The sequence below is a fragment of the Brienomyrus brachyistius genome, chromosome 23 (genome assembly GCF_023856365.1).
Source record: "Brienomyrus brachyistius isolate T26 chromosome 23, BBRACH_0.4, whole genome shotgun sequence".
Classification (NCBI taxonomy): Eukaryota; Metazoa; Chordata; class Actinopteri; order Osteoglossiformes; family Mormyridae; genus Brienomyrus; species Brienomyrus brachyistius.
Genome location: NC_064555.1, coordinates 8418847 through 8433470, shown reverse-complemented (window position 1 = coordinate 8433470; position 14624 = coordinate 8418847). Strand labels below are relative to the sequence as shown.

The window sequence follows — 14624 nt, the reverse complement described above, 5'->3', positions numbered from 1 at the left end:
AAGAAAACAGAGGGAATTATAAAAAAAAACAGTATTGAACAGTACAGTAAGAGTGGCAATAGGATTCTGAGCTTCATATTTGTCTAAATGAGACTTAAGGATTTCATGGAGTCCCTTTCAAGCAAGGCTTTAGTTAACAGCACAGAAGAAGCATTTCATTTGTCACTAGGTATGGAGTTCAGCACATGTACTGGATGTGCATTCAAATGTTTACTAGACATTTGGTAAATATGTTACAGACTAAACTTACACACAATAACCCTAAACTTAATTTTTATGAAACATACAGTTCTCTGTTGATGATGTGTAGATGTACTTTGAGCTGGGATTGCAGGGTGCAGTTTTGGGGATTTGCTATGGTTAACTTCAAAGAGACTGAGCTCCATCCTCGGTTGGTGACAGGTGGCTTAGCCCCGCCCACATAGACTCCGCTAAGATGACCCAGCCCACGCAACCAACAGCAGGAGCCTTTATAGCCTAATTGCACGACCATAAGATTAATTTACACACGCTTGGCTGGATACAGTCTGCACGTCTTCCCAAAGGTACATTTGTACATAGTTATTTATTGACACTATTTGCGTAAAAAGCACAATTATTCTGAATCATTTCACTAAAGGACTCGGATGCGGCCGCAGCTGCTGGCCAGGTGTCTGCTAAATGCCATCTGGCGAGATCATTTCCGGCCGAATGCCCCCAGGTGGATTACTTCTGGGTGACTGCCCCCCCCCCAGTCCATACTACAGGTCCTGCATTCCTTCCCTATCTCAGTCCAGCTGCATGTTCGTGGAGGAGAGGACCTGTTTCTCCATCAGGATCAGAAGAACTTCAATTACGTTAACATGGTGATGGTATCTGACTGGAATTGGGACTCCCATTAATGAAAGGCTTACCTACTCGAAGAGGTTACATGTGGATATTTTGCTGCCGAAGAAGTGAGAGTGTACCTGTGGATGTTTAGAGGATTCCTTAGCGTTGTCGCAACAGGGCTTAGCACCCAGACGCTAACGTTTGGCTGCGAGGCGGTGGGATGCAGATGTCTTGGAGGTCCGCCAATTGCTGCGAGCGATGACCTCCGGGGTGGCTGCGCGTGACTCTGTCTTTCTGACTGTCTACTCCGTCACCTTCCTGCTGGGCCTGCCAGCCAACCTGCTGGTGCTGGCCGTCTTCGTGCGGAAGGTGCAGAAGCGCGGTGCCACGCCCAACGTGGTGTACGCGCTCAACTTGTGCACTGCCAACCTGGTACTGGTGGTGTGGCTGCCGGTGAAGGCTGCCGAGATCCTTCTGGAGACCTGGGCCCTGCCGGAGCCGCTCTGCCCTGCATACAGCTTCTTCCTGTTCGCCTCGCTCTATGGCAGCTGCCTTATGCTGACCGCTATGTCGGTGGGCCGCTACCTCAGCATCGCCTTCCCCATCAGCTACAAGATGTACCGCCGTGCCCAGCTCTCCTGCTGCATCAGTGCCGGGCTCTGGGCCCTGGTCCTCCTGCATCTAAGTTTAGCCCTGGTCGCCGAGGAAAATGTCTACTTTGTCTCCACGCGCCCCCATGACAACAGCTCGGCCTGCTATGAAAACTTCACCCCGGAGCAGCTGAAGGTGCTCCTGCCCCTACGTCTGGAGATGGCCATCCTGCTTTTCCTGCTGCCCCTGGTCATCACTGCCACCTGCACCCTGCGCTGCCTGATGCTGGTCCAGCGGTCCAGCCTGTCTCTGGGCCGGAAGAAGCGCGTCCTCGCCGTGGCCCTGTCCACCTTCGTGGTGTTTGTGGTCTGCTACAGCCCCTACAACCTGTCCCACGTGGTAGGATTTGTGCAGGGCCGTAACGTGAGCTGGAGACAGGAGGCCATGCTCTCCAGCTCCTGCAATGTCTTCCTTCAGCCTGTCGTCATGCTCCTGCTGTCTCCAGGGCCCCCCAGGTGCCTGAGAGCCAGGTTGTGTGGCCGCCAGGCCCCAGGGCTTGGCTTGTTTTGCCAGACACTAATCTCACAGCAGAGACTGAGCAGCAGCAGTGACAAACAAACCTGAAGTGGAGCGCGGTCATCACAACAGAGATCAGATCAAGAAGAATGCGATGACTTGAGATTTATAACTCTGGTTTCCCTGTGGGGTCCGGCTTCAGATGGACTTCACTCTGATTCTGATGTTTGTGTTTGAGGTGAGCTGAATGCTGGCCCTGCTAAGGTACTTATTCAGGTTTTAATACAGGGAGCCAAAAGTTTTTGGGATGCTAATGCTAATTCGCTAATTGCTAATGCTATGTTTAAGTGGATCCTGCCTCTCTGTGGAGAGTCCTCATTAGCAGTCAGCAATGTTCCGGTTTTTATGACACCGGTCTTATTCATTCTTCAACATGGGGCTCCCTGGGGTATGCAGAAAGATCTTGTAAAACTTGACAAAAGACACTGTCGATAATCTTGTGTACAGTGCATGCCATTAGCCACTGGCGGCATCTCTGCAGCAAAAAGCCCATCAGCAGCTAGAAATATGAAAGGTAAGAAGTGCTTCGTTTTTGGTCACAGTACTTAGAAAATGATACAATGATAGCAGAGGGATCTCCACCTTTGTGGCTCTTGTCGATTCTCATTCTCTGGTCCCTGATTTAAGAACGGCTCTAGCTAAACAAGATTCACGATAACACTGACTTGATGTTCCCATTTTTTCGTCACCTTGTCAATTTACAAAAAAAAAACTGAAGAAATTGTAGGGTTTGAATCATATAATAACTTGTACTGTGGCCATGTTATTCGCCTGCTGCTCATTTTTCACAGTCGGCACAATTAAAAGCTACAGCAGCACACACATGTAGTCCTACACCTCAGCATCCTGCTATTTAGCTTTACAAAATAAGAATGCAGTTCAGCACCTCGTAATATGAGCACCTGCTACACAAAATCAGCCCCCTGGTTAATCAAAAATACTCTTAATTTGGGGAGAACAACAAGTAAACAGACAGTATTGCCATACAATTTGCAAGCATTTTCTGGGGGATAGATCGCCTCCATATCTAACGATTAATTACAGCATCTGTCACCCCTCGACTGCTCTGGAAGCCACCAATACTGAAGCCTCTACAATGCAGTTGTCGCCACCTCCTGGCCAGTAGCGTTCATAGCATCAATGTGGAATGAGGATATTGTACATCAGAAATTTACCGACCGCCCCTGTTTGGATACTTGAATGATTTGTTGTGTATATTATTGTATCTGTTTTTCATATGCTTAAAATAAAAGCTTGGTGATTCAGCTTTTAAAAATGTGACTTTTTTGCTTACTATTCAGTGGCTTTGTGATATCCATCTATCCATCCATCCATTTTCCAAACCGCTTATCCTACTGGGTCGCGGGGGGTCTGGAGCCTATCCCAGAAGCAATGGGCACAAGGCAGGGAACAACCCAGGATGAGGCGCCAACTCATCACAGGGCACACTCACACACCATTCACTCACACATGCACTGTGGACAATTTGGTAACTCCAATGGTGGTGCAGTGGTTAGCACTGTTGCCTCACACCTCTGGGACCCAGGTTCGAGTCTCCACCTGGGTCACATTTGTGTGGAGTTTGCATGTTCTCCCCATCGTGGGGTTTCCTCCGGGTGTTCCGGTTTCCCCCACAGTCCAAAAACATGCTGAGGCTGATTGGACTTGCTAAATTGCCCGTAGGTGTGCATGTGTGAGTGAATGGTGTGTGAGTGTGCCCTGCGATGGGCTGGCTCCATATCCTGGGTTGTTCCCTGCCTTGTGCCCATTACTTCTGGGATAGGCTCCGGACCCTCCGTGACCCAGCAGGATATGTGCTTTGGAAAATGGATGGATGGATGGATGGATGACAATATGACGTCAAACTTCTATCATTGATTCTTATTGGTTATTAAACATTGATCACATCATAGACCAGACAGTGATGTCATCCAGTGATAACAGATTTCTGTGTAAAAGGCAAATAATCTTCAGTGTGAGTGTTGATATCAAGACAATCTCAGGAGGTATTTAGTTCCATACAATTTATAACTAACAATCCAGTTTAACATTATTTCTTACTAACTTATAAAGGAGTTATAGGCTTGGCAATTAATTGGTCTGGTTAATTGGTGGGGGACATATATTATTACCAGCATGGGAGATGATTACAGGGAACCTTACTGAGATACAGGAGATGCAGACAGCTGAAGAGGCAGGACAGGTTCAGTGCAGATTGGAAGTGAGGAGGCACAGAGGCAGCAGGTGATCTTGGACAGGAGACGGAGGTGTGGGAGATGTGGGACGAGGCGGCGACACTCCATCTCGCCCACACACCCACACAAATACCACACGCTTACCCAGAACTGCCCAGTCCTACCAGTAAGACATACAGCTGTACAGTCATGAGAAATATTAAGTACGTCCTCCTCCAATGATATATTTTTATTCATCAGGGCCTAAATAACATGTGTGGTTCTCACTAACTTCCATGAACAAATAATTCAAAAAAACAAATTTCAATGTGTTGCTATTTTTTCCAAAAAGTAAGCCACCATTCAGAAACCATGTGGGAATGAAGATGCACTATACAGCCAATAATTCAGTAACATTCAGACCTACAGTATCTTTAGCAACAATAAACATTTTCTGCAGGATGGAGCTCATTGATATTTGAGGGCCTCCATTTGTGCATGGCTCTCTGTAGATCCCGCCATAGCATTTTATTAGGGTTGAGGTCTAGACTTTGACTTGGCAGTTCAAATATCCTGATTTTTTCCATCTTCAGCTATTGAGGTATTGATTGGCTAGTGTGTTTAGGATCTCCAGCTTGGTCTCAATGGTCCAAAACATACTGTTCCGGAACTTTTGTGCATTACTGGGGTGTAATTTTGCACAGCTAAGACGTGCTGCCGTATTCATTTAGGAAACTTTTTCCAATTGTGCTGTCAAGAATATCTAACATGGTAGCTGAGACCTATCTGTCATGTAACATAGGAGTAAAAAAAATGGGAAAAAATGATAGCATATTAAAATTTTTTGTGTTTTTTCTTCCGAGGCTACGTTTGTGAGGATCAAACAATTATTTAGGTCCTGAAATGAAATGAAAGGTGCATTCCTGTTTCCCTCTGGTTCTCTGGTGAACTGCATTGAACAAATGATATAGAACCAAACTTCCCGGCTGATAGGGCAGAATCATTATGGATGTGTAATATGACGTGACCATAACCAAACATGGCTAAATGGAGGATGTTTATTAACGAGAATGCCTAAATTTCATTCTCAGTGGAAAATGTTATTTCTTTTTATAAGTGTTTTACAAGTTTTTTTTTTTTTTTTTATAAAAAGTACATATTAACGATTCAGAGTAAATTTCACTAAAGATTTATTAGCTCTGAAGTGCTAACACATTATTTTGCAAATGCTGAGCAGAGTAGAAGACTAACAGTCCAGACCAGAAGCTGAGCAGGGCAAAAGTTTGCCAAACAGGGAGGCAGGCCAGGCCAGGCCAGGCCAGGCCAAAAGCATGTGAAACAAGAGGCAGGCAAGGCCAGCGATTGACCAGCCCAGGCCAAAATCAGGCCAAAAGCAGACTAGACCCCAGTGGTTTATAATAAACTGAAAACAAATATTCAGGCCTCAGCATTTTATAGCGAATATGCCAGATATTGTTCGGGGCCATTGGTTCATAATTGTGCACAAACTGTACAGCCCAGTGATTATTAAATGACTTGCAAGCTATTTCCTATCACGAGCCTTTCATCTCACCCCGCGACACCAATAAATTAAAAACAAACGAACAAAAAAAGAAAAAAAAATGATATTAGCAACAATTACATTAATAGTCATAGGATGAAAAATACCAAAAAAAAAAAAAAAAAGCATTGTTATAATAAACGAAGACAATTATACAAAAAACCCTCATAGTTCATAGATGGGTGAACATACCCATGGTTAACGACTGGTTGGCCGCTGCCCGCTCCTCAGAGTGAAAGAGGGGGTCACGGCCGAGGGGGTGCCGCGCTCGCCGCCTCCCACGCCTCTGTCCTGCAAACGGGCCCAAGGACGTGAAGAAATGCATGAGCGTCCCCTTTCTCAGCAGCGACGTCCTCTTAGTCGTCCAGCAGGGGGCGCGTGTCTCAGCGCGAGGCAACGCCCCGTTCAGTGGGCGGCCATGTCGCCGACGCCGTCGATCCTGTGCTGTTGTAGCTGAGCTCGCAGGAGGGCGTTTTCGTTCTTCAGCTCCTCGATCTGAAGCCCAGGAGGAGAGCCGGGGGTCACCGGGGAACGGCGGAGACTTCAGAGATCATGTTCTTCCTTTGCTCAAGCAACGCTATGCTAACAATACTGAGTGACAACAGACAACACTGACACTCCCAGAGCTGCGATGTTTCGGATCAGCTGCCGGTGGCTGATACCTGTTGCCGGAGCACCTCATTCTCCACCTGTAGCCGTTCCACCTCCTTACAGCCCTCCTGTAGCTGCTGATGGTCCTGCCGCAGCTCCCGGATGTAATCACAGGCTTTCGAGAGAATGCCACCCTTACTCTGGGACAGAGAAGGGTAATTCAGAAGCTGGCGCGCACGCACACACACACACACACACACACACACACACAGGACTGACACAGTGAAGCAGTATAGTACATGCTCATAGACAGAATTCATACTGAATCTCAGATCTACCCCATGGAACGATGCAAAGGTCAGGTATAACATTAAGAAATAATTATCAATAAGAAATAAATTAATTAATCTGACTCTGAAATTAAACTGATATAGAATACAAAAAGTCAAACCTGGAATAATTAAATCTCCTTGGAGCACCTACCACCCAAATCAACGCCAATCAAATTAATCACCGGCACTATCTTGCCTGGGGGATTGAAGTACTTTTACATGCAAAGAAATGTGTTTGCTGTTAAATTTAGCCCAATGACTGAACTTGCGTTACCCTCAGAACAACACAGCCGGCGCCGCACACAGCCGGCGACTGGGAGCATCTCATCATCACACAGCAGGCACACTGAGACCATACCGCTCCAGTCTTGCTGTTGTCCACGTTGCAGTCAGGGATGATCTTGGACAGCGTAACTATCCAGTTGTTGATCTTATCCCGTCTCCGCCTCTCCACTGCCAACGACAAAGGTCACATGATGATTTTCTTCTTTTGTTACTGAAGGCGATTCTTCATGCAATTCATTCAATCAACGGCCCAACTGAGGCCAACTAACATATCTGTGGCCAATAGCCTGGATGCAGAGCAGGTTGCGGAGAGCCAGAATGACCCAGATCACAGCTAATCCAAACAGTTGTTTTTTTTTTTTTTTTTTTTTACATCAAAGGTCCAGGTCTTTTATAAAAGTATCATGTACAAAAATGATCATGCACCAAGATCTTCTAGTGCAGTGTTTCCCAACCTGGTCCTCAGGGACCTGGCGGTGGTCCACATTCTGGACGGAAGCTGGGAAGGAGCAAAGACGTACACTGTCTGTGGATCCCCAAGGACCAGGTTGGGGAAACACTATTTGGGGACACTGTAATGGTCTCTTCACCTTCATTGTGCTGTGCTCTCCTCCTTTCATCTCTGGGAGCTCGGGGCCCCTCCAACTTTCTGCAGAAAAGGAGAACGAAGCAACGTTCACAAGCAAGAGTCAGGCACACACTCAGATAGATACACAGGAGATACATGACTATCAGCTATGACCTACCCCATCCACCGGAGAAAAGCAAGTGTCTCCCTGGGGTAACCTGAAGCTACCATGTAGAACTTACACCAACCTAATGAACTTCTCATTTTCCCTGTATGGTAAAACACACTCGCAGAGTGATCAGCTCATTCACTCATAATTGCTCAAAGCCTTAGCTGCTACATCCCACCTACCCAGGACACACTGCAAAAACTCCCAGGCAGAACAGACAGGGAACCCGAAATTCAAGGTCTTTGGACTAGAGCTGCCACAATTAGTTGACATAGTCATGCGTCGACATCAACAAAATTAGCTTTATGGTTTCTGAGACTCTTCAGTTCATTATAACACCTGTTTTCCTTTAATATCACTACGGAAATTTGGGAGAAGTTCTAATCATCACTAAACAAAAAGGCGGTTTTACATTGTAAAGTTCTGAAGGCATATGACGCAGCACTAGCGCTATGCATGAGCATCTGAAGAGAAAACTCACAGGCACTAGTCTGGATGACGGACCGCCAGAGCAGGCAAAACCACAGTGCTGTCTATTCATATTTATTAAATTAGTAAGGACACCCTTTAATATCTTTTGTCCTTGTAGCTGCTAAATACACTCATTATTAAAGCCATAAAGTTGTCTGCCTGCTACCTTAGAATCTCCATTGAATAAGTGGTTTCAAGAAAACGTTTAGGCTAAAATCTGGGGTTATTCTACGCTGATTGACGGGACCAGTGCGTGTGTTCGTGCGCATCGGGCTTCTTGGGACCAGTGATATTATCGTAAAACAAAAACCGAAATGAAGACGGACACTAAATACAAGAAAATAATTCGTGAACAGAAACAAAAATAAAAACAATATATACCAAAAATGTGTCGGAGTCCAATCAGCAAAAAGTACCACCACACCACCAATGTCTTTTTTACCTTATTTATCCACAATATCTCCTCTTATAAAAGATGCTGCAGTTGCTAAGCTGTCCATTTCTTCACCGCCACTTCACTGCTTATTGCTTCTGTGATTTACCAAAACAGCAGCATGGGGTGTTCCACTAACTGAATTTAATAAGCATAAACATAATGCCAAATTTATACAGATTATTAACTTTTGGGCATCACAATACGCATATCAATAATATTTTGGACATACTAGTAATCTGCTTATTAAACTATGGGTGAATATAATGTCTGTATAGTGCCAAAAAGCCAGCGTCCATTATCTAAAGCCCTGCGATTACATAGAGTTTGTTGTTATCAAAATAAAATTAAACTAAAATGGTCCATGAGATTTTCTGGAGGAAAATTAAATGTTTAAATTAATTAACCAATCGATAAAATAGTTTATAGTTTAATCCAGTGAACAATGGTTAGTGGCAGGCCTACACTGGACGCTTGCTAAATTCTGCAAAAATGCTGGAAATTTATTGGAATCATAACAAAAGTCCCTTGACAAGCAAAGTTTAACATATCTGCACTTATTTTCCGCACAGACATTTTCTTTTTAAGTTCAGTGCAGGCACTGTAATTGCACTGCAAGCTCCCGTTCACTGCACTCGGTCCACTCAGCTTCTCCTCACATAACTGCAGGATCCACTGACCAGAGGCAGATCATGATCTGACCTTAATGAACATATGCAGGTATGTCGGTGACACTTACGTGGAGTAGGGATGCGTGCGCGGTGCGATGGTACGCGGCGTGTTAGACTGCAAGACGTCGGACGGAGTCATCATGACATAGAACTGACCTGAATGAAGAGATCGAGATGGCTGCTTAGCACACCAGCACCCAGAGTAGCTTAAAGGCAATCTGTCAATTAGCTTGATGAGGTCCTTCTCAATTGAACTGCTGTGATGTAACAATCCTTTCTGTGCCAACCAATTAGTCCAGATGAATGACTCACTTCCTGCCTGTGTGGCCGCCTGGTCCGTCTGTATAGAGAGAGCTGTCCCGTCACTCACGGCTGCTGCAGGGAAGTAGGTAAAGCGAGTCTCGCCCCCTGACTCCGCAGCGGGACTGCCGCCGTTACTGAAGGTGTTCTGGGCCACGGCCTTGGAAGAAATCAAGGAGACATAATTACAGACAACAGGCTCACATTTAAGTAGTGAGAAAGGACAGAGGCGCAGCCACAATATGGACGTGCACGTACAGGCACGCGAGCGGGAATCCGGCCCAGCGTCAGACACACGGACACGGGCTCCCAGACGCTCTCACCTGGGCGGCTGCCTGAGGGTTTCCAGGAAAAGCAGCCGCGGAGACCACACTGATTGTCCCACCTCCCTCCCCTCCGGCTTCTAACTGCTCGTTTGTTACCTGGACAACTCGATACGTCACCTGGAAAGGGGAAGGGCCAAAATAGTACAGCAGGTTCCGCGCATAAAAGAGACCATTGCGTTTACAGAACAAAATACAAACACACATGCGTGCACGCGCATGCACAGGTTTGTAATTATATCTTTGTGGGGACTCTCCATTCATTTCTATGGGGAAAAATCTAATCCCAACATCACGACCTTAACCCTACCCAACCCTAACCTTAACCATAAGTAACCAAACAAAATGTGAGACTTTTGGCATTTTTATTTTTTTGACTGCATTCACAGATCTTTGTGGAGACCTGAAAAATGGTCCCCACAACATTAAAAAAAATGGTCCCCACAAAGTAATGTAAACCTAATCCACACACACATACAGGCTAGAGAGAGCATCACTCTGAAACCTAAAGCCGAGTGCATCTCAACACATGATTCCCTGTACAAATATTCTCAATGACCCTACAGTTCCCTTCTTCATAAACTCCATGAATTTTATTTATAATCCATCAAAAACTCCTGGACCATATCATCCACAAATATGGAAAATAAAATAAATTCCGCTGCCTTTGAAGTTGAATTAAAATTTTTCATTTCATACTTTTAAAGCTTGTAATTGTGAACCTTCAGATTATACCGGATATTACAAATTATATAACTAAGCTGTTACAACCTTACTGATGCAAAAAAAATATATAATAATAAAATTAAAAAAAGACTTAAAAGATCTACTGATACTTGATCTTTTCAGTAAAGGTCACCATAAAGACATGACTTGAAACAAAAGAAGGATGATCTTTCCCTAATAAGGTTCCCCTGCTCTGAATCTACCTCTAGATCTCTGATGTGTAGATCCGGGTTGTTGTCTTAAGATGGTATCTTATAAACATTTACATCTTTTCCCGTTTGTCTATAATGTATCTCTAGTTCTGATTGTTTGCTTATTCTTGCCTATTTATTAAGTAGTACTGTAATTTTCATTTGTCTGTTGACAACTGTGTTGTGACCTTTCGTTTAAACAAAAATGTTGCTAACTCCATTCCACATTTGACATGACAACCTATGGCAAAGGCGCCCATTAGCGTCGTCTCAATACTTTCACGTTACACAATTTAATCTCAAAGCACGGCAAAGTTAATAAATTCGGTGCCAATTAATGGGGCTGCAGTCTGATCACCTGTACAACTTACCTGTCCGCCGCTGTTCTCTGTGCGGAACTGATACTGGACATTATGATCCGAAAACGCGGCAGCCTGCTGGACCGTTTCTATGGTAACAGCTCCCTGCTGCACAGTCTCTATGGTAACGGAATCTTGCTCCTCCCCACCTAGACTTTCTTCTGAGACACAGAGAAGCAGAGGTTTGGACCCTAACCATATCAACACCATATGGCCAACAGCGGGAGGAAAGTCTCTAACAAACCTCACAGCAACTTCCGGGAAAACGACAGGGTATTTGAAACGATTAGCAGACAGTGCGTTATGTGAAACAAACTCAGTCGCAGATGTCAGCCTCCAGAAATATCCCACCTTCTTTAGCTGCACTGAAACTTCAAGCTACGACTGCATTTAAAAAACAATCCGAATAATTATAAGTACAGTAAATCGGGAAGCAATATGGCTATTTTCCCCTGGCAGCTGGATATCACGGCATTGAGTGTCCTTAAACGAATGGGTAGTACAGATAGCGATCATAAATCCGACTAATGTCGCGGAAAACGCGGGCACATCTGGATGCTATGCCATCGTAGCATGCAGACGCGACAAATATCTATCAGCTTTCGTTCTCCGAAATGACTACCGAAACGTAGTCCTAACCCTAGCCCTTCTCCGGCATGTACGGACTTTGACCACATCCGGGTCGATAAGACAGCGCTTACCAGGTACAATGCCTGCGTTATGATATCCGCCCCCCACCCCATCTTTAGATTGAGCTCCTAGATTTTAAATCATGCACACATAACAAACATGGAAATCGGCATATCCGAAGAGGCCCACCTTCCTGTAGTTGTACAACCTCCTCGCTTTCTTGGTTCTCGTGACTAGAAGAGAATAAAAATTCGTTTTTCTTTAACTCAATTAATTTTCGACATTAAATGTATGAAAACGGCAAGAAATATTTAAAAGGTAATCTAATCATTCAAATATCATATATTAGATAATAGTGACGTGCACTGCGAAAGCTGAAGAGTCCCTGTGCAGCGAGCGTTATACTGCAGGCACCAGGGCTGCAGTCTTCAAACTTCGTGTCCCAAAGGGGCATCTAAAGTCCCCCTTATCAAATCATTAAACCTGAACGGCGACAATGTAACCGTCCCGTTCATAACATTTTTAACATTTCTAACATGTACCAAACATTGTATATATGTCATTTTAAAATTAATTCTATTTAGATAAAATTGCTAATTAAGTAGCAACATAGCAACATACTTATATTAATAAAACCTCAGTAATAAATTTTTAAATCTTGGAAAAAATAAGTTTAATTCATACATTACAAATCATTTAAATAAAATGCTAAAGTTGGAATTTCGAAAAAAAAATCTGATATCTAACTTTATGTTGTATGTCAGAAGAGCTTATTGGTAGCTTAACCTAATCGCAAAACAGCTAAAATTTCACAACATCCCGTTCATACAAATCGAGAGACATCTAGGTGTGTTTGAGAAGACACCGACGCAAACTGTGGCAAATCACTGCAAACTGTAAAATCATCATCAATTTTAGCTTTCAAATGTTACTTAAACTTGCAAAACAGGCCCCGCTAAGAACATGGAGGCCGAGCCACGGAAGCCATTTAAGCGAGAGTGGCGAAACGGGCCGCCGCTTACCTCGGTACTGTGTCCAAAGTCTGATCGAGCATATCCATGAGGTCTGAAATTCAAAGTGATATATTCAGGGACAGTAATAGATGGAGATGGAAGTGCTGATCACGGGGACAAACACACGGGTCATGTGAGAAAGACAGTCCTGGACACGTGAGATATATGCGAGTAGTTAAAATGGAGACCGCGGCTCGCCGGGAGCTTGTGCTCTTTGTCCGCGTTACCCTCGGCTTCCTGTCTCTCCCTCCCTCTCTCTTATCGCAGCGCCGGTTCCTGATGCACACCCGGCTCGTCCGGCAAATGTGGACTTAGGACAAGCGATTCGTTTAATTTCCTCTTCTTTAAAATGTCGAGGTTTTATTCTATCGATTTTCGCGTCGAGGCGGCAAATGATTCGGGCGAACGCATCCGCGAGCCTGCGGCGGGTTTCGGTGCAAAACTTTGCTTGCGACAAAATATGGAGTGGAGTCGGTCGTGCTGCTTGCATAACAGCGAAGGCGAGTGTTTAAGGCTGGATCGCTTTTCCCGGTTCGAAAAGCAATGGGGAAGTGAAGATCGTTTGTCTGCGTCAGTTTCGACATTTTGTTTGTAAAAATTCAACTGGCGTCTGCTTGGATTCACATAAGCAGATGGAATTTTAATGAACTAACCAGTTTTTTTTCGTGGGAGGTCGAAACCCCGTTTTTTCCGTTCTCGCGACCGATGGCGAAAACGTCCATTTGTTTGTACTAAAGAAACTGTGATATACATGCAGTAAAACGTATTAGAAATTCTCATAATACCATTGCCTCCGGAACGTTTAAGCTATTCCCACCCAAAATTTGTGAATTTCGCTTATCTTTTAGGAAAAGAAGGTATCATTTTCGGTTTACGCTGCGTGGGTATTGTGTGGTGTAGTGACTACAATTCCATTGTCCGATGGCGGGATGTTTATTTTATAAACTGGACATCACCACTGAGAAAATAAATCTGAGCAGTGATTATAATCAATAACGTGAGTGTCATCTGTCACCGCGAAGCACAGCTTTACGCCTCAGTGTAAATCCTAGGAGCCAAGCTACTATAAACTGATATTGTGAGTTAAAACAGAACATTGTGCACAATAATGGCATATGCGTGGCTCTCAGCTGACACGCGGGATCGAATCCGCGTGCCTCTCAGCTGACCGCCGGGATCCAATCCGGGTTTTTGGGTAGACCACATGACAAAGTCACGTGTTCGACGAAATAAACAAGCCCTGTTTGTCATTCATATGTACTGGGAGATTACTTGTACACATCGTGCACGAACTTCTTGATGTATAATTTGGTTTTAAATTCTGTGGCTTCCAATGAGAGTCTATTATTTGGTACAAGTGAATTTTGCAAACGACATACACTACACTTGCAGGCATACGTTTGTAATATTAGGGGGCTCAAATAATGCACTTTGAGCTAGGACCGGATTTGTAAACTCTACATTTCAATTAAAAAGATGTAGATTTCACTTAAGCGTTGAGTTATTGCTGTGTGTTGATTGGTCACTTTCCTATAATCATGCTTGTGTAACTAATGTTAATGTGATGCAGCTGGATGAACGTTTCAATCAAGAAAACAAACCAGTCAAAGCCTAAGAAGAACTGAACTATTTAACCAAGCACAGGAGCCTTTCAGTTTTTAAAAGTAGTTTGTAAAACTTCATAGTGTTCCCCTGACATGAATTATCTGGTCAACCCTATAATATTGGTATACTGGGGTGCTTTAAGTCCAATAGTTACCTGGCTAAGCAAGAAATACTGCCTCATGATACAGGCCCCTGGAGGAAATGATCTGATATGTGTTTGTATCTGTGAGGCAATCAGATGGGCC

The 14624-nt window shown here is 44.4% G+C and overlaps 2 protein-coding genes across 5 annotated transcripts; one reads left to right on the top strand and one right to left on the bottom strand.

Annotated features, from left to right (window-relative positions):
- Window positions 1-52: 52 nt before the first annotated feature.
- Window positions 53-2752, top strand: si:dkey-211g8.9 (free fatty acid receptor 3). Its single transcript, XM_048992804.1, has one exon. The coding sequence runs from the start codon at window positions 1069-1071 to the stop codon at window positions 2023-2025; it is 957 nt and encodes a 318-aa protein (XP_048848761.1). The 5' UTR covers window positions 53-1068; the 3' UTR covers window positions 2026-2752.
- A 2572-nt stretch (window positions 2753-5324) lies between these two features.
- On the bottom strand, window positions 5325-13842 carry LOC125718759 (upstream stimulatory factor 2-like). Of its 4 annotated transcripts, none has more exons than XM_048992803.1 (11): window positions 13002-13842; window positions 12784-12826; window positions 11951-11994; window positions 11144-11289; window positions 9856-9975; window positions 9545-9692; window positions 9301-9388; window positions 7511-7569; window positions 6994-7088; window positions 6375-6503; window positions 5325-6207 (listed from the first exon to the last, which is right to left on the bottom strand). In XM_048992803.1, exons 2-11 carry the CDS (start codon window positions 12819-12821, stop codon window positions 6118-6120), a joined length of 957 nt encoding a protein of 318 aa, XP_048848760.1. In that variant the 5' UTR covers window positions 12822-12826; window positions 13002-13842; the 3' UTR covers window positions 5325-6117. The 4 variants fall into 4 exon arrangements, with proteins under 4 accessions (XP_048848760.1, XP_048848758.1, XP_048848759.1 ...); XM_048992801.1 differs by having other exon boundaries at window positions 11144-11292; window positions 13002-13841; XM_048992802.1 differs by having other exon boundaries at window positions 12784-13842.
- Window positions 13843-14624: the final 782 nt, after the last annotated feature.

Bases quoted from the DNA above. Each gene is read 5' to 3' on its own strand.
- si:dkey-211g8.9 (XM_048992804.1), top strand. From the start codon at position 1,069: ATGACCTCCGGGGTGGCTGCGCGTGACTCTGTCTTTCTGACTGTCTAC.
- LOC125718759 (XM_048992801.1), bottom strand. From the start codon at position 12,821: ATGGATATGCTCGATCAGACTTTGGACACAGTACCGAG. The intron at 7,570-9,300 runs GTAAGTGTCACC...CCTTTTCTGCAG, and splicing joins CGCACGCATCCCTACTCCAC to AAAGTTGGAGGGGCCCCGAG. The intron at 6,504-6,993 runs GTATGGTCTCAG...TCTCTGTCCCAG, and splicing joins ACAACAGCAAGACTGGAGCG to AGTAAGGGTGGCATTCTCTC.